Source organism: Tenrec ecaudatus, chromosome 2 (genome assembly GCF_050624435.1).
Source record: "Tenrec ecaudatus isolate mTenEca1 chromosome 2, mTenEca1.hap1, whole genome shotgun sequence".
NCBI classification, from domain to species: domain Eukaryota; kingdom Metazoa; phylum Chordata; class Mammalia; order Afrosoricida; family Tenrecidae; genus Tenrec; species Tenrec ecaudatus.
In genome coordinates, this window is record NC_134531.1 from 157,204,461 (window position 1) to 157,224,214 (window position 19,754).

The following is a 19,754-nucleotide window of genomic DNA, read 5'->3' on the forward strand; positions in this document are numbered from 1 at the left end:
TCAGAAAGAGTTCAAGCCATTTGTTGGCCACTGGAGATCCCCTCGCAGAGGGGTCTAGGGGAGGAGATGAGTCAGTCAGGGTGCAATGTAGCACTGATGAAGAATACAGCTTTCCTCCAGTTCCTAAATGCTTCCTTCCTCCCTTCCCCACTATCATAATCCGAAATCTACATTGCAAGTCTGGATAGAGCAGAGGATGTACCCTCGTGCTGATAGGAGCTGGAGGCACAGGGAATCCAGGGTGGATGATACCTTCAGGATGAGGGGTGTGAGGGACGATACTGGGAGGTAAAGGGTGAGTGGGTTGGAAAGAGGGAACCGATTACAAGGATCTACATGTGACCTCCTCCCTGGGAGTAGGACAACAGAAAAGGGGGTGAAGGGAGACGTATGACAGGGCAAGATATGACAAAATAATAATTTATAAGGTATCAAGAGCTCATGAGGGAGGGGGGAAGCGGGGAGGGAGGGGGCAAAAAAAGAGGACCTGAAGCCAAGGGCTTAAGTTGAGAGCAAATGCTTTGAAAATGATGAGGGCAATGAATGTACAGATGTGCTTTACACAATTGATGTATGTATGGATTGTGATAAGAGTTGTATGAGTCCCTAAAAAAATATTTAAGAAAAAAAGAGTTCAAGGCTTTCTTCTAAGGTGCCTCTGAGTTGATTTGAACCAGTGACTTTTCAGTTAGCAGCTGAGTTAACTGTTTGTGCCAGTCAAGGATTTCGTCCTTGTGCAATCTCTGATAAGGAATCCAGACCATAGCTTTCGATTTTCAATACATATTTGCTATTACAAACATAGTATGTCAATACAGTATTACAAACATAGTAGAGGGACTTTTAAAGATCATTTAGACAAGGTTCACAATTACCTGGTGTAGTTGCCATATGTCCTTATCTTATCCCCCTGGAAGACAATCTTCTCCACTGAAGACCAGTGGATTTTCTCAAACTGCCCCAGAAAGTGGATCAATGACGCAGGTAGACTTGGGACCTGGTTCACTTCCCCCCTGGCCCAGAGCTCCCCCCCATTCCCTCACCACCTTCAGCCATGTGTTGTCAGGGTCTTGGCAGACCTCATGTCTTCTTATAATCTTTAAGCCTATCACATAACTGAGGCTCAGTTCTGGATTCCAATAGCCAAGCTTTAAATACCTGTTCTTCTAATTCTAGCTTTCGGACATTGAGATTGTGTCTAATCCTTCTCTCATCTGTGAAACTGGGGAACTAATTATACTTTTCCCCAAAAGGATGTTGCCAGGTTGTATAAAATGTATTTAGTGTACATATCGGCATATAGTAATTATCAACTTTTGTTTTTTGTTGTCACTCAGGTACTATCAGCAGCTTTCTTAGAAATAGCTACCTCAACGGATTCTGTTTGCTTATTTAGAACCACAGGCAAAGATAGAGCCTTAGAACAAACCAGAGGAGACTCTGTGAGTACTCACCAAATCAATTATGCCAATGTTGTTCCAGCCTTGCATTATAGGGAGAAAAGAAATAAACATGGGGATGAGCCAGCAGCCTCCCAGCATTAGCGCAATGCGCAGAGGGGTCATCTTGTTCCTATAGACCAAAGGTTGGCAGCAGATGGCGTAGTACCTGAAGAGAGAATAGAAGGGGTAAGTGATTCACGGGAGGAATAATGGGAGGATAGGAATGGGACAATAGCATGAAAGAACAGGGCAGAAGGAAAGCAATGGAGAAAGATAATAGCAAAGAGGAAATATTGAAGGACAAGAGAAGAATTGAAAGAAGAGGCAGAGGATTAACATAGAAAGAAAGAGAGAATAATGGAAAGGTGGGAAAGTGTGACCAGTAGAAGAAAGAAGAAGAAAAGAGAAAAAGAAGTTACACAATGGAACATGTATACTGGACAACACATTTCTGCTAATATAAATGTATGTGTTAGGCTCACATTTAATCATCATTGCATGGCGTTCCTTGAGAACCTCAGCACACACAAATCTGAATATTTTAGGAGTTTTTGTCCAGCCCTCTAGGTTTCAGTATCCAATCATCATAAACCCTAACCAAACTCACTGCCATTGATTTGATGCCTATTCAGAGCAACAGGACAGGGCAGAACTGCCCTGTGAGATCCTGAGACTGTGACACTTCACAGGAGTAAAACGCCCTGCCTTTCTCCTGTGGAAAAACTGATGAGATTCTGAACTGCTGACCTTGCAGATTGCTGCCCATCTCATAACAACGATGCCACCAAGGCTCCAGCTCTGTTTCAGTGTGAGATGACCTAAACGTGGCTCAGCAGTCCAGGCCTGACAAGTGTATCTCTGATCTGTACACTTCCTCTTTATCACCCACCCCAATCCTGAGGTCCACAATTTGTCTCCACCACTTGTCTTTCAGTTTGTTGTGCCGTGGTGGCTTTTGTGTTGCTGTGATTCTGGTAGCCACAATACCTGCATGGCAAAATACCTCCGGATCACTCAAAGTGAACAAATTTCAGTAAAGCTTTAAGACTAAGCACAGTCTATGAAGAAAGAATAGGCTGTTGACTTCTGATGAATTAACCACTGAAAACCTCACGGATTGTAGTGGAACACTGTCGGACATGGAAAACCCCATGAAAAGGAGAACATTGTCGTGTCCGATGGGGCATGGACCCTCAAAACTCGAGTTGGAAGAAATTGATATATTCTGCCAGTCTTCCATCAGAAACCCATCAAACATGCAATCAAGATGTAGTCATAATTATTGGCGATTTAAATGCAGCAGATAGAAACAAAGATGTTTGTGCCAGCAGATGAGCCCCTCAGGTGGAAGGCACACAAAGTACGACTGGTTTGCCTTCCAAAGGCACAAGGATGGAGCTGGAATAATGCCCATGGCAGGAAACCCTTCAGAACTTTCATTTGCTGCTAGAGCATGACTCAAAGTGAAAAGAAACCATTGCAAACATCAATAAATAATTGATACTTGGAATGCATGAAGTATGAATCTAGTAAAAATTAAAGTTGACAAAATTAAAGGGAATTCATAAAAATCAACATCCTAGGCATTAGGGAGGCAAGATGGACTGTGATTTGGCGCTTTGAATCAGAAAATCACTGGTTTGCTATACTGGAAATGAAGTCAAAAAGAGGAAAGGCTTTCATAGATGGTCTAAAAAGGCCTTTTAAGATCTATCTTGAAGTACAGTGCTGCCTGTAATAGGATAATGTCTATCTTCCTTCAAGGAAATACAATCAATACAACTATTACTCAAATGTATGCATGAGCCCTCAAAGCTGGTATTGGAAGGAACTGATAGATTCTTCCAAAGTCTTCACTCAGAAATTGATCAAACCTGCAATCAAGATGCATTCATAATTATTGGCGATTGAAATGCAGGCGGTGGAAACAAAGAGAAGGAACGGCAATTGGAAAATGTAGTCTTGATGATACAAATGAAACCAGAGATCACATGATAGAATTTTGCAAGGCCAATGACTGTTCATAGAAAATATCTTTTGACAACAACACAAGTGGTGACTGTATATGTGGCCTTCTCCAGATGGAATACACAAAAATCAAACTGACTTATCTGTAGGAAAAGATAACGAAGAACCTCATTAGCAGCTAAAACTGGGGCAGGGGTTGACTGTTGAAAAGACCATCAATTGCTCATATGTCATTCAGGTTGAAGCTGGAGAAAATCAAAATGAGTCCACAAGAGCCAATATTACTTTGGGTCTATCCCACCTGAATTTGAAGAACATCTCAAGAACAGATTTGTGCATGGAGCACTAATGACAGAATGCCCGATGAGCTGGGGGGGAACATTGAGAACATCATTCATAAAGAGAGCAAAAGGTCATTTAAAAGACAGGAAAGGAAGAAAATATCAAAGTGGATATCAGAAGAGACGCTAGAATTTTCTCTTAATTGTAGAGTAGCTATGCCATGTGGAAGAAATGATTAAGTCAAAGACCTGACCAGAAATTTCCAAAAGGCAGCTCGAGAATACAAAATAAAATATTATAATGAAATGTGCAAAACATACAGTTAGAAAAGAACAAAAGGAAAAACATGCTTAGCTTATCTGAAACTGGAAAAGAAATTCAAGTCTGGAGTTAGAATTTGGAAATAGCAATGGCCAAACTATTGACTGATTCAGGAAGCACCATAAGAGAATGGAAAGAATCCAGAGTCACTGTATGAAAAAGAACTAATCAACATTCCACTATTTCAGAAAGTAATAAATGAGCGAAAACTAATGGTGCTAAAGAAAAGAATTTCAAGCTGAACTGAAATCATTAGCCAAAAATAAGGGTCCAGGAATTGATGCAATACAAATTGAAATGTTTCAACTGTTGATGAAGCACTGGATCAAGGGATGTATTGCTTTATGTCAGATGGATATTGAATGAAAGCAGAGAATACCAGAAAGATATTTACTTGTGTTTTATTGACCATGCCAAGATAATCAATTTTGTGGATCATAACAAACCACGAATGAGAATTCCAGAACACTTCATTGTGCTCATGTGGAACTTGTCCATGGATCGGGGGTCAGTGGTGCAGACAGAACAAGGGAATACTGTATGTGTTAAAATCAGGAAAGATGTACATGAGGGTTGTGTCCTCTCACCATACTTATTCAGTCTGCTAAGCAAATAGAAAAGCTGGATTAGATGAGGGAGAATGTGGTACCAGGCTGGGAGAAAGGCTTGCTACCAACCTGAGGTATGCAGATGACACAAACGTGCTTGCTGAAAGTGAGGAGGACTTAACACACTTGCTGATGAAGGTCAAAGATTGTAGCCTTCAGTATGGATTACGACTCAGTATAAAGAAGACCAGAATCCTCATAAAACTGAACCACTAGATAACCTCATGATAAAGGGAGAAAAAGTTGAAGTTGTCAAGAATTCTGTCTTGCTTGGATTCACAATCAATGCTCATGGAAGGAGCAGTCAAGAAATCCAAAGATGTGTTGCATTAGGTAAATCTGCAGCACAAGATCTTTTTAGAATCCTGAATAGCAAAGATATTAAGAGAGCTAAGGTTTGCCTGACAGAAGCCATGGTATTTTTAGTTGTCTCATAGGCATGCGAAAGTTGGACATGGAAAAAAGAAGCAAGCAGAAGAAATGATTCATTTGATTGTGGTGCTGGGAAAGAATATTGAAAAAACCATGGACTGCTGAAAGGACAAACCAACTGTCTTGAAGGAGTTTCCCCAGGTACTTCCAACAGGTTCCTCAGAGGCAAAGATGGCAACATTTCCTCTTACATACTCTGAACATGTCCAGAAAGAGCAGTCCCTGGAGAAGGACATCGTGCTTCGTAAATTAGAGAAGTAGAGAAAAATCAGGAAGGCCCTCAAGGAGATGGATTGAGACAGTGGCTGCAACAGTGGGCTCAGTCACAGGAACGACTGTGAGGATACTGCAGGACGGGGCCATGTTTCTATTGTGCATAAGGTTGCTATGGGTGGCCCTTAATGACATCTAACAACAACAACAAGGTTTCTGAGTCAGAACCTGTTGGAAAGGGACCTGGAGTCATAGTTTGATGAGTAGTCCTTACTGTTGTTTGCTAAATCTGTCTCCACTCACATCTGTGTAGGCACAGACACTTCCTGGCCTCATTGTGGTTGGTTGGGGCCAAGTGATGGTGCTGACCATCATTTGTGGATATGCATTACTTCTGAACGTTTTAACTGCCCCTCCCCACTCTCTTATTCTTTACTCTCTGCTCCATCAGCCTTTATCCCAGTGAGAGTGAATGGAGCTGAGTCCCCAACTGACCCTGATGAATATTGAAATCTAAGGGCTGTGGCTGACCCGTTCGCTATCCAATATATTCAGATGCCCACTAAACATAAAAACTCCTGTTTTACACTAGAGATATGGCTATAGGAGATCAAAATGATAAACCTGACTTGAACAGTTAAAACCTTGTCCGTTGATCCCTCCCATACACATTGGGTCTGATTTGGTTTTCAACAATTTATGTGGGTTATTTCCCCGTATTTTCTTCCTATTGGGGTTTACCTCTGATGTATTTTGCCATTGGGGAAAGTGTGCTTGAATTTTTGTTCCATGTTTTTCTTTGTTTCAGTATATGAAACCCAGGATCGACAAACCTATAGAGACAGCAAGTAGAATAAGTGTTCCTGGGGTGGGGGTGGGGTGAGTACAGTGGGGGAGGGTGGGAGGCAGCAAAGAGGAGCGGATCTCTGTTTTGAAGCTGATTGGGGTAGCCATTGTACAATACAGCTAGATGTGAGAGAACGATGCAATGATATGATATCTGTATTGCCTCCCAATAAAAAGGTTTTAGGGAAAAAATAAAACAAAGTGCTGTTTCAGAGCACTTTCTAGCTCTTCTCATTTCCTAATCTCAGTAGATAAGTTTTGTGTTTGAGGCTACACGTCCTCTTTCACTGATGCCAAGGATGGCAATTTTTAAGTGCATCTTGTTCTACCATTTTCTATCTACTGGTAAGGACAGCCCCCAATTATCGAGATCTGATCACCCTCACAGGACACAGTGGTCACCCTTTGGTGAAGCGAAGCCTGCCCTTGGATTAATTCCCTTCTCTGCAACCTGCCCCACTCAGTGGTCGAGTCTCTCATCTCTGCAATGCTCCTGGATGCTATTCTAGCCTGAATGTCACCCTTCCAAGCCTAGCATGTCAGGGAACTTGACAAGATGCAAAATACTACCACAGGTCTATCAGTCATTTGTCTTTCGAAGAGCAAAAAATGAAGTGCAAAAAGACAGTGTGAAGGCTAAATCAATTCTCGAAGACTTTATGGCACAATGAGCCACCCCCTTCTAGCCCTCATTTTATACAGGGATAATTTGTTAATTTCCCCCACATCTTCTCTCCTTAATTCAAAGGATAATTAATATAATAAGGGCTATGTTCTTTGAAGAGGTGGTACTAGAACAAGTTGGGAGAGAGGGTGGGAGGGGAGACCAGTGTTGGAGTATAAGTAGATGCTTTCAGAGCTAGGAAGGGAGAATTCTGACAGTCCCAGGCAGGCAGCAAGGGGCAGGGGACCACACTGTGCTGGGAACTTTCTAGAGGCTGGGAGCCCAACTGGGATCCTAACATAAAGCAGAGTGCTATGAATGCAAGCCAAAGACTAAAGAGGGGGCTGCCTCTATCTCGAAAACTAGCATAGTAGCAAAAGCGAATGAAAGACCACTCTGTAATGGAAAGAACCACAAGCAGTGACAATGCTCTTGACTTTCATAAGACGCATTCCATATGGGATTTGGTTAGTGGTTATATTACCAATTGGCAGGAGCTTAGTGATCAGGAGTTAATGATGGATTTGAAATGAGTGAAGAAACGTATCTGTGGCTGTTGCAGATTTGGCCGCCATTCTCAGTTCCTGCTAGAAGGCATCGGTGGACCATTGGTTCTATCCACGTAGCACCCTTCCTCCTTTCTCTGAGTAAGAGCATTCTACTCCACTGAGGGAGGGAGCACTCCTCCCCTGGGAGTGTTTTTGGCAAGACAAGTGGAAGGACTTTGGATTTTCAGGCTGTGGAATGACCTATTCAGTCTTTCTCGGTGACTCTGACTGTCACACAGAATGAGGCAAAAATGAGAAAGTTACTGTAGCTCCTTTTATTCCAGCAGCAGCAACTGCCTGGCAGGACTGGAGATCAGCCTGCGTCCACGGGCTCTTGGGACCCCTGCTCTTGCTCCTGCGGATTCTCTGGTTTTTGTTGCTTTAATTGAATAATTCACCACATGTATTTTTCTTGAGTTGGGCAAAGGCAGTCTCTATGACTTGCAATCAAAATATCTTGCCTTAAACAAAGCAGCCCAAATGACTTTGAATGAAAGTTTTATTCATGAGATCAACCTTTTATTCTAAGTAAGAATGTATTTTTTGTTTAAAAGGACCTCCAGGCCATGGCACACATTGTAGTGTCTTTGCATCTACCACTTCGAAGAGAAGGTCTTCCTCTTGCTGAGTAAGTCATGATTTCGGGGTTAGATTGGATTTCAAGAATTATGACTTAGTCATCAATGTTACAGAAGTTTTGATATTTCCACTCACCTCAAATGCATGGGAAATCTGGGTCATAGGTAAGGCATACCAAAGAATCGATGCATTTGATTTAGAGTGTTGGTGAAGGATATTGAAAATATTTGCCCGAACAACGAACAAATATGTGTCGCAAGAAGTTCAACTGAAATGCTTTTTAGAAGAAAGAATGGTAAGACTTCACATCAAGTGGGTTGGATATATCATCCAGAAGGGACCATTGTCTGGGGAAAAGACATTCTTCTCAGAAAAGCAAAGGCTCAGCAAGAAAGAGGGAGTCTGTAAGTGAGATGACACAGTGCCTGGAACGATGAGCTCTGACAGCTCAATTCTCATGAGGAGAGCAGAGGGTCAGACAGTGTTCAGCTTTATTGAAAAGGGTGTCCCTATGAGTCTCTTTGTCTCTCCCCTATAGAACGATGCTCACAAAATAATAGATAATCACTAGTAGTTAAAATTTTTAAGTTGAGTTTTAAGAATCTGAGTAAGGGCAGTGGAGGAGGAAGTTTAATTTTGCTGATATGAATAGTATGGAGAAAGGCCTAAAGATAATATATGTAATATTATATGCATGTAATATGTTGCCGCATATATGCTATATGCAATCATCTTATATATGTTATGTGCATAATACATATATTACAAGTATAGGATACTATATCCCTATATCCACAGAAGCACATAAACAGAGAGAGTAGAATTCGGACTCAGAAATAGCTTATCGTGTACATTGTTTTCTGTTCTCCCGTGAAGCAATTCTCGTCCTTCTGAAGCTAGGAGATTTTTAAAAAGTGATTAAATGAATGTTCAAGTGTCAAGTGGGGCTCCAGATGGACAAGATTAACTAAAATGTGACACGGGCAGTTACAAAGCAATTTCTTATGCAAAACATGTCAAAGTATTGCTCATAAAAACTCCATTAAAATTCCTTTTGGTAGACCAGCCACCGGCGTTCCCAAATTGCAGCCCATGTATAAATGTGTGATCAAATTCCTTTTAAATGTCTCTGGAGACACAATTTACTTTGACAACTCTTAGAAGACAGCCATATATTTTAAGCTCTGTGCTAATTCTTTCCTACTCCTCATGCAATTAAGTAAAATTCTACCTCCTCAATTTCTGCCCTCTCAACCACAGGGGAGGGAGAAGATGCATCTAGAACAATTTGGTATCTTAGAAGTAAAGGAAATCTGAACAGTCAACTTTGTTTTCATCTCTGGATATCAGTTCCTTCAGCCTTATCCATTTCTCGAACCATATCCATTTCTTGGACCAGTTGTTTAATCTCTCCAGGATCCAGTTTTCTCATCTGCAAAGCAGGGATAACAGTGTCCACCTCAATGGCTTGCTGTGAGAGTTGATGAAATTATATGTGTGAACGCTTATAAGTGCTCAGGTTCAATTCTTGGTCCCTTCCCATCTGGAGCAAAAAAAGAGAAGAAAAATCAAAGATGCAGGAAACAATTGATCTGAATGACTGATGGACCATGTAAACCCAGGTTTCAAGACCATGAGACCAGAAGTAGACAGTGTCCTGCTCTTATGGTCTGCAAATCTGAAAGACACCATGGTAGGAATTCCTGGAGAGAATGGGACAAATATCTGGAGCAAAAAAAAAAAAAAAGACTAGGCTTGCTGGTCTGATAGAGACTGGTAGAATCCCTGAGAATATGGGCTCTGGACACCGTTCACGTCTGGAACTGAACTCAGCCCCAAGGCTCAACATTCAGCCAAACTCATCTATCTTGGAAGAAGACTAGATCTCTCCTTAGGGGCGAGGATGGCAAGACTTTCTCTCACCTACTTTGCACATATTGTCAGGAGAGACAAGTCACTGGAGATGGACATTGTGCTTAGTAAAGTAGAGGAACAACAAGAAAGAGGAAGGCCCACAAGGAGATGAATTGATTAAGTAAATTTTGATCTTCTCAAGTGAGCACCAAGGAGATACACACTTAGTAAGAGAACAATGGACAAGACAGGATCAAAAGGGCACCTTCTGGCTGGGAATAAGGCTCAGAAAGCAGGGGTGACAGGGAAGAAGGATGAAGAGTGAAGGAAAGGAGGGTCAATGTGGGGAGGGCAGGGCAAGAGTGTCATCACACTGCAGTCTGTGGCACAAGTGCCTCGATTCTTCTTTCTCTTCCTATTCAATTTTCAACTTTCACATGCATATGTGAAAGGGGAAAATACTACGGCTTGGGTCAGGTGCACCTCGGTCCTCAAAGTAACAACTTGCTTTTTGAGACTTTAAAGAGGTCCTGTGTAGCATATATATCTAACACAATGAAATGCTTGGTCTCTTGACTGTTGCTTCCAGAAGTAGTTATTGTGGATCCAAAAAGGACAAAATCCTTGACCACTTCAATTTTTTCTCCCTTTATCATGGTTTTACCTTTGGGTCCAGTTGTGAGGAGTTTGGTCTTGACATTGAGTTGTAATCCATGGTGAAGACTATAATCCTTGATGTTCATCAGCAAGTGCTTCAAGTCCTCCTCACTCTTAGCAAGCAAGGTTGTGTCATCTGCATATCACAGGTTGTTAATAAGCTTTCTTTCAATCCTGCTCCTACATTATTCTTCTCATAAACCGACTTCTCTAATAATTTGCTCAGCATACAACTGAAGTAAGTAGGGTGAGTTGGTTCTTGAAGGGGAATGGAAAGTCAGAGACACAATGGGCTACCTGTAACAGAGTTTATTCTACGTGGAAGGATTTGGGGATGAAGCCAGGTCATATCTCCCCTATCTGTATTTGCAGAAGGTGGTATCCTAGGTGATGACTGAGACCAAATCTCTATTGAGGATTAGTTGAAGACAGAGATCTTGACTAGAGCAGGGGAAAGATGCAGATGCACTTAGAATGGAATCAGGAAAGGAGCGGTCTTTTTACTACAGATTTTTCAAAAATAATTGTTATATTAAATTTACAGTTTCTAAAATCCAGGATAACTATTTTCAAAACCCGTGACTATGTTAAAGAACTGCGTGGAGTTCGTCATCATAGAAACTAAAGGAACACTTTACCTTTAGCAAGAAAATTAGTGAATTCCAGTCAAGGGTCAAAAGACATATTGCATTAGTTAAATCTATTGTACACAATTTCTTCAGAGTATTGGAGAGTAAGGATGTTACTTAGAGGACTGACGTGTACCTGACCCAAATCATGGTGTGCCCCAATGCATCACGAGCATGTGAAAGTTCCGCCAGAGTGCTCCTTAGAGGCAAGAATGGCGAGACTTTGTCTCACATACTTTGAGCATCTTGTCAGGAGAGACCCGTCCTGGAGAAGGACGTCGTCTTTGGAGGAGCAGCCAGAAAGAGGAAGGGCCTCGACAAGATGGTTTGCCACCAATGGACTCAGGCATAGGACCAACTGTGGAGACGGCACAGGACCGTGGAGTTTGTTCTGCTGTGCACGGGGTTGCTAAGGCTCAGAGCCAACTGGACAGCACCTACCAGCAACAGCAATGGTCTCTGAAATTTTATGAATTTCCCTTCCAACTTTGAGCAAATTACACGTGTTCTGTGTCTCTTCTGATGTATAAAATGGATTTAGTATGCCAGAGTTTTTATACGAGTTTGACATTGTGATGGGCTACAGGTAGCTGAAATTCTTGGAAATTTCTCCCATCATGATGTAGTATACCTACTCTGTTTCCTTGGTTTGCCCCATGGCTAATTTGGCCAGTTGAGTATTTGGGAAATGTACTACGCCAGTTCACAGACTAAATTTCAACTTTCTTTTTTGAGCCCTGCCTTATCCTGTAGAAATCTAACTCCCCTGGGCAGATATCAAGTAGTGAGATCTGGTTCCAGTGGAGACAAAGAGATTCCAGAGGCACTGCTGTTCAGATTTCCCTTCCAAGGTGTCGGGCGTGTGAGCAAAATGCCTTGACCTAGCCTCTAAGAGAAGATCATTAAGTGATCTCAGCCAACCACAAAGTCATGATGCACTGAATTGTGAGATCTAATAATAAATTTAAAACTGTTTGACTCAGTACATTGTGAACTAGACAGCATGTGAAGCTGGCTTCACAGAACAGAAGTAAACGGGTCTGGTCTAGAAGTGAGGCTGGGGCTGCCCTGGCTGGGTAGCATGCCCCACCTGCTGGGTGACCATCCAGGCAAGATTCTCAGCAGAGCTCTGCTCTGTCTTCCTGATCTCTGAAGTTAGTTTTGCTATATATTAGTCCCTCTGTTTTCCTCTTTGCAGAGGTAGTGGAGAAAGACAGCAGTAGCTCTAAGAAGAAGGGTGGGGGGAGACCCTAAATTTTTTTCATTGTGGTCTCCAAAGGTCTTGGCAAGCTGCCAGTGACTTGGAAGATGAACGAAGAAGCCCTCACTGCTTTACTCACCATAAGCCCGGGGCAGAAGGCGGAGAGGGGCTGAAAGCATGGGCAAGCACAAAGGCAGAGCCTTAAATTCCAGAAAAAGATGTTTAAGCTCTGGTAACGAGCGAGGGAGAGTCCTTTCATCACAGACTTTGAAGCCCTCAGGTTGGTTCTTGTAGGAAACACAATTCCACATGGATTCTGCAGACGCAAAGTTTCATAACAAACTATGGATAACATTTTGAAGAATGGAAATTCTAGGATATTTAATTGCACTTATGCAGAATTGGGCACTGACCAAGAGGCAGTCTTTTAAGCAGAACAAGGGAAGACTGCATGATTTTTTAAAACTCATTTTATTGAAAAAAAAGATATATGTATTGTATATATATGTATGTATGTGTGTGTGTATATATATACCATATTGAATGAAGGGGGAAGTGCAGAGTGGAGACCCAAGGCCCAAGTGTTGGCCACTGGAGATCCCCTCATAGGGGGGTTTAGGAGAGGAGTTGGGTCAGTCAGGGAGCGAGGTAGTACCGATGAAGAACACAGCTTTCCCCCAGATCCTGGATGCTTCCTCCCCACAACTACCATGATCCGAATTCTACCTTGCAGGACTGGATAGGGCAGAGGTTGTACACTGGTGCATATGGGGGCTGGAGGCACAGGGACTCCAGGGTGGATGATACCTTCAGGACCAAGGGTGTGAGGGGCGATGCTGGGAGAGTGGAGGGTGAGTGGGTTGGAAAGGGGGAACTGATTACAAGGATCCACATGTGACCTCTTCCCTGGGAGATGGACGGCAGAGAAGGGGGAGAAGGGAGACTCCGGATAGGGCAAGATATGACAAAATAACAATGTATAAATTACCAAGGACACATAAGGGAGTGGGGAGCGGGGAGGGAGGGGAAAAAAAAAGAGGACCTGATGCAAAGGGCTTAAGTGGAGAGCAAATGCTTTGAGAATGATTGGGGCAGGGAATGTGCGGATGTGCTTTATAAAATTGATGTATGTATATGTATGGATTTTGATAAGAGTTGTATGAGCCCCTAATAAAATGTAAAAAAAGAAAAGGGAAAAAAAAAGAAAATGATTAGGGCAAAGAATGTACAGATGTGTTTTATACAATTGATGTATGTATATGTATGGATTGTGATAAGAGTTGTATGAGCCCCTAATAAAATGTTTAAAAAAAACTCATTTTATTGGGGGCTCATACAACTCTTATCACAATCCATACATACACCCATCGTGTCAAGCACATTTGTACACTTGTTTGCCATTATCATTCTCAAAACATTTGCTTTCTACTTGAGCTCTTGGTATCACCTTCTTATTTTTCCCCTCCCTCTCCACCCCTCCCCCATGAACCCTTGATAATTTATAAGTTATTATTATTTTGTCATGTCTTATACCATCCGATGTCTCCCTTCACCCACTCTTCTGTTGTCTGTCTCCCAGGGAGGGGTTATATGTAGATCCTTGTAATCAGTTCCCCCTTTCTACCCAGACTGCATGCTTTCTAGTCAGGAAAAGTATATGTTAGGGTTGTATCCTTTCACTATACTTATTCAATCTGTATGCTGGGCAAATAGAGAAGCTGGACTGTGTGAGGGAGAATGTGGCTTCAGGAATCTAGGAAGGCTCACTAACAACCTGTGATATGAAGATCCAAGAGCTCATCTTCAGTATAGATTCCATGTCAAGAAAAATAAAACAGAAATCCTCACAGAAGGACCAACAGACAACATTACAACAAATAAAGAAGAGATCTGTGTTATCAAGGATTTTATTTTGCTTATTATATCCACAATCAATGTTCATGGAAGCAGCAGTGAAAATATCATAACACGTGTTACATTGGGCCAATCTACTTCTTAAAACTTCTTTAAGGATGTACATGGTAGACAATGGTGGAGGAGGTGGGGAAAGAAAAACAAAAGAATGAATACAAGGAAGAAAAGGGTAGTGGGGTCATGGGGCATTAATCCACCCAAGGGGAGGGTATTGTTTATATCTCCACAGGGAAAGCGGGACCAGACTTCAACCCAGTGTCGCAAGGTGTGAATGCAATATCCCGGCGTGGAGGAGGGAACCGGTGGAGAGGTCTGGGAGGCTGGCCCAGGAAGAACACACCAGCCTGTGTGATCAAGTGGTCCCAAAGGGATCAGTTACCAGGCATCAAAGAACAAAAAATCATATCATTGACTGCACACCTCCATGATAGGATCGCTGAAGACAAATGGGTGCGTAAGCAAATGTGGTGAAGAAAGCTGATGGTGCCCGGCTATCAAAAGAGATAGTGTCTGGGGTCTTAAAGGCTTGAAGGTGAACAAGCGGCCATCTAGCTCAGAAGCAAAAAAGCCCACATGGAAGAAGCACACCAGCCAGTGCGATCATGAGGTGCCAAGGGACCAGGTATAAGTCATCATGCAAAAAAAAGATGTAAGTGTGTGTATGTATGTGTATATATGTATATATGTATGTGTATATATGTATATATATACCATATTAAATGAAGGGGGAAGTGCAGAGTGGAGACCCAAGGCCCAAGTGTCGGCCAATGGAGATCCCCTCATAGAGGGGTTTAGGAGAGGAGATGGGTTAATTAGGGTGTGAGGTAGTACCGATGAAGAACACAGCTTTCCCCCAGATCCTGGATGCTTCCTCCCCACAACTACCATGATCCGAATTCTAGCTTGCAGGGCTGGATAGGACAGAGGCTGTACACTGGTACATATAAGGGCTGGAGGTACAGGGACTCCAGGGTGGATGATACCTTCAGGACCAAGGGTGTGAGGGGCGATGCTGGGAGAGTGGAGGGTGAGTGGGTTGGAAAGGGGGAACTGATTACAAGGATCCACATGTGACCTCTTCCCTGGGAGAGGGACAGCAGAGAACGGGGGAAGGGAGACTCCGGATAGGACAAGATATGACAAAATAACGAGGTATAAATTACCAAGGGCACATGAGGGAGGGGGGAAAGGGGAGGGAGGGGGAAAAAAAAGAGGACCTGATGCAAGGGGCTTAAGTGGAGAGCAAATGCCTTGAGAATGATTGGGGCAGGGAATGTATGGATGTGCTTTATACAATTGATGTATGTATATGTATGGATGGTGATAAGAGTTGTATGAGTCCGTAATAAAATGTAAAAAAAGAAAAGAGGAGAAAAAATGATTAGGGCAAAGACTGTACAGATGTGCTTTATACAATTGATGTATGTATATGTATGAACTGTGATAAGAATTGTATGAGCCCCAATAAATTGTTAAAAAAAACAAACTTCTTTAAGGTATTAAAGAGCAAAGATGCCACTTTGAGGCCAAGTATGCTTGATCCAAACCTTGTATTTTCAATCACTTAATATGCATATGAATGATAGACAATGAGTAAGGAAGACTGCAGAAAACTTGACGCATTTGAAATACAGCATTGGTAAAAACAACAACAACATAACTATTTAAAGTGCCGTGGACTGCTATAAGAATGAAAGGTAGTGTTGGTAACAAACCCAGAGACAAATGAACAACAAGTGATCCAAATCGGTGGTGAGGATGGTGTAGGTGGCCAGGTAGGGCGTGATCAAGGGTAATGGAACCGAGAAGAATTACTGTAACCAAAATGAAAGCTGAGCATGATAGTGGGACAAGAGGAAATTAAAAGAAAATAGAGGAAAGAACTGGAAGCAAAGGACATTTACAGAGGTCTAAATACAGGCATGTACATATATAAATATATTTATATATGAGAATGTGGAAATAGATCTATGTGCATATATTTATAGGTTTAGTATTAAGGCAGCATATGGGCCTCCACTCAAGTACTCCCTCAATGCAAGAATACTTGGTTCTATTAAACTGGCATTCCATGATGCCCAACACAATCGCTGAAGACAAAGCAGGTGCATAAGCAAGTGTCGCGAAGAAAGCTGATGGTTCCCGGCTATAAATAGATATAGCTTCTGGGGTCTTAAAAGCGTGAAGGTAAAGAAGCGGCCATCTAGCTTGGAAGCAACAAAGCCCACATGGAAGAAACACACCAGCCTGTGCAATCATGAGGTGTCAAAGGGATCAGGCAACATCAGAACAAAAATTCATATCTTTGTGAATGAGGGGAAGTGCAGGGTGGAGACCCAAAGCCCGTTTATAGGCAACTGTAGATCCCCTTACCTCCCCACCCACTATCATGATCCCAATTCTACCTTACAAATCTGGCTAGACCAGAGGATGTACACTGATAAAGATAGGAACTGGAAACACGGACTCCAGGACTGATGATCCCTTCAGGACCAGTGGTGTGAGTGGCGATACTGGGACGGTAGAGGAAGGGTAGGTTGAAAAGGGGGAACCCATTACAAGGATCTACATGTGACCTCCTCCCAGGGGGACAGACAACAGAGAAGTGGGTGAAGGGAGACATTGGACAGTGTAAGTAAGATATGACAAAATAATAATAATTTATAAATTATCAAGGGTTCATGAGGGAGGGAAACAGGGAGGGAGGGGGAAAATGAGATGATACAAAGGGCTCAAGCAGAAAGCAAATGTTTTGAGAACGATGATGGCAACAAATGTACAAATGTACTTGACATGATGTATGTATGTATTGTGAAAAGAGGTGTATGAGCCCCCAATAAAATGTTTTAAAAAAAACAAAAAGGAAAAAAAATAGAAATGATAATAGCAAAACTTCATCTCAAATGCTTTGGGCATGCTATTAGGAGAGATTCAGCAATGAGGCAAGAAGAAAAAGATGCAGAATCTTGTGAGAGGGAAAACACCCATGCAGCAGCAGATGGGGTTTTCATTTGCAAGGAGAATCATTGTGGACTAATACCTGTGGATAACATTGACTGGATGCTTCCTAGGTGTCTTGCATAAGTCCATGCACTTCATATACATTCAATTATCTTTCCTCACAAGTCCAAAGTAAAAGTGGTGTTATTAATACTATTTTATTCATGAGAAGATAACTCAGAGAAGAATGAAATAAGTTCACCAGTTGGTCAAACAATTGATAATCAATCAAACTGAGGTTGAATCCAAATTGTCTAGCACCACACGCCACACTTAGAAGCCCTTGCTATGTTGCGAGTTGCAGGAAGGCAAACAAACTAACAGCAAAGTCATACCGAACACCCACACATGACACCCAGACCATCGCCCGTTCAGCCAAACATGACCACAGATGCTACAGGGTGCTTGTGGTTGCATCACCAGGATGGAGGAAGCAAAGACATGCTCTCGCAGTATGTCTGGTGTAGAATAAGACACATAAAAACCATTTCAGATGAGTGATAGTTGATATGTTTGTTTTTAAAGTTCTATGGAAGCTCAGAGGAATAAACAACCAAGTGCCCTGTGGAAAGGAGCCTGGCCAATCATTCCGGAGAAGGCACATGTTACTACGTATTGAAGAAGGGAGGGTGTTGACCAGGAAATAAAAGGAATGCAAAGCCAAGGTGAACGACATACAGTTACATCATACTCAGGGGTGGAAGCGAAAGTAGGAAAAGCAGGACACATTGGGGAAAGCACCGAATGCCAAGCTAAGGATTTAGTCCATAGTTATTAAGATATCACTGATTAAACCCCAGAGGCTTTGAACACATTCTCCCCCCAGAACCGTCTATTCCAATCCCTTACTTCTTTCTCCCCCTCGACCTGCTGCCATCTACATCAGCTGTGGGTCCCTGAGGACCGTTACCTCCCATGCACGCTTACTTGCTGTGCAGCCACGTGCTCCGACAGCTGCTTTGGCTGCTCCTTACCTAACTTTAAGGGCTGCCAACTTTACTGTAGTTACCTGTTTACTGCATGTATTCTCTCTGCCGGCGCTAAGTCAGGACCTGTTCTGAATGTTCCCAGTGCCCAAAATACCTTCTGGAAATTAGTACATCATCAACAAATACGTAATGAAATGCATAATAAAACCAGAGTTTATATCCTTTAGCTTGATATCCATACTCCCCTCCAAAATATTACAATTATGTACAAAACACGATCCTGTCCTCAAAGAATAAGGAAGGGGGAGAATATGGTTTTCTGGCAGAAAATGGATTTCAATCCTACTAGGATAACAAACGTAATACTGTGACACCAAGTTCACAATGACAGACATGTTTCATTTCTACATAACAGAATTGAGTTATGCTCCAGGGAGATCATTAAGTAATGCAGACATACTTATCTCCAGTGCAAGATTAAATAGACAACCTTTGAGTAAGAGTTGTAGGTTTTACAAGTCAATCTGCCTTGCCGGGAAATCTGTGCCTGAGAACGTGCTGGAGGACTTTGCAGCCACTAAGCCTCAAGGCCCGGGGACGCCCAGAGGAGAGTGACAACTCCTTCAAGGATCAAAGAGCAATTGTGCAATTCTATCGAGCAGGGTGTTCCTAGTGAAGGAAAAGCGACTTTAAAAAAAAGGGATTCCCCCTTCGTGCCAAGTATAGGAGAAAGTAGACCATGCACAGGCAAAGTGCACCCAATGGTTAGAGGCCTAAGCATGTGGCATATGGTGCCCTTTGGGGGCCAGGGGGCATGGGTCTAATATGTAGAGGCACTGAGGATGACATGTCTCTGTCTCATCATCGAAGTGCCATCAAGAAAGCTCTGGGTCCTTCAATCAGTTTTTTAAAAAATGTATGTCCATTCTTCTAGTGGTTGCATCCATCTCCCATGCCCACGCTTCTGGCAAAGCTGCCAGTAACAGTGTAAGAACAAGGTCCAAGGCCGTATCTGAACTCCTCTGGTTCTACATGGGCAAAGGAGATTCCAGCCCAGACCAACTGCCATGAGACAGACACCAGACATGTCTCCACCATGCACCATTCTTTACCTTATTCTGAGAACGACCATTCCGCCCACAACACTCTACCTCTCTGCTTGGTCTGGCAGGCCTTCTCAATGGCCTCGCAGAGCTCATAGACAATATTTACAATCATGCGGGTCTATTAGGGAAGTTACCAGGTTACCACTAGCCTGGTTCAGAAATGATTAAGAATACTGTCTTTTTAGTCCCTAGCAACACCTGTCCTTAGTCAGCAGTCCAGGGGTCAGGAAGCCTACCTGCTACCCTACCCCAGAGTCTTTGCACTGCTCCTCTGTTCTCTTTCCGGGTCTCTGCTCAGCCTCTGATCTCAGCCTGCTCCTTTGCTCTGTCCCATGGTGGCTGTACTGCAGGGTCTGGTGCCTCTGGTCTCAGCCTTTGCCACTCCAGGCAGAGATCTGGAATCTAATCCACTGGTGGTTCTTCTTTCTTGATGGTCCTGAGAGTTCTCTCTGTGTCTGCTTCTGAGAAGACTCCTCATTATAGCCAGGCCCCTGTACTAATGCTACATAGGTCCTGTTTGCATAACTTCACCAAATAACTTGGTGGAAGTGATGGAGAAAT

General features: G+C 42.7%; 1 protein-coding gene across 1 annotated transcript in view; it reads right to left on the reverse strand.

Moving 5' to 3' along the window:
* The window catches only part of HTR4 (5-hydroxytryptamine receptor 4), a 106,694-nt gene that overhangs the window by 73,453 nt on the left and 13,487 nt on the right, over window positions 1-19,754 (reverse strand). Inside the window, exon 4 of the mRNA XM_075542709.1 lies at window positions 1,455-1,608. Within this exon, the coding sequence (XP_075398824.1) occupies window positions 1,455-1,608 (154 nt within the window). The remainder of the gene's footprint in view (window positions 1-1,454; window positions 1,609-19,754) is intronic.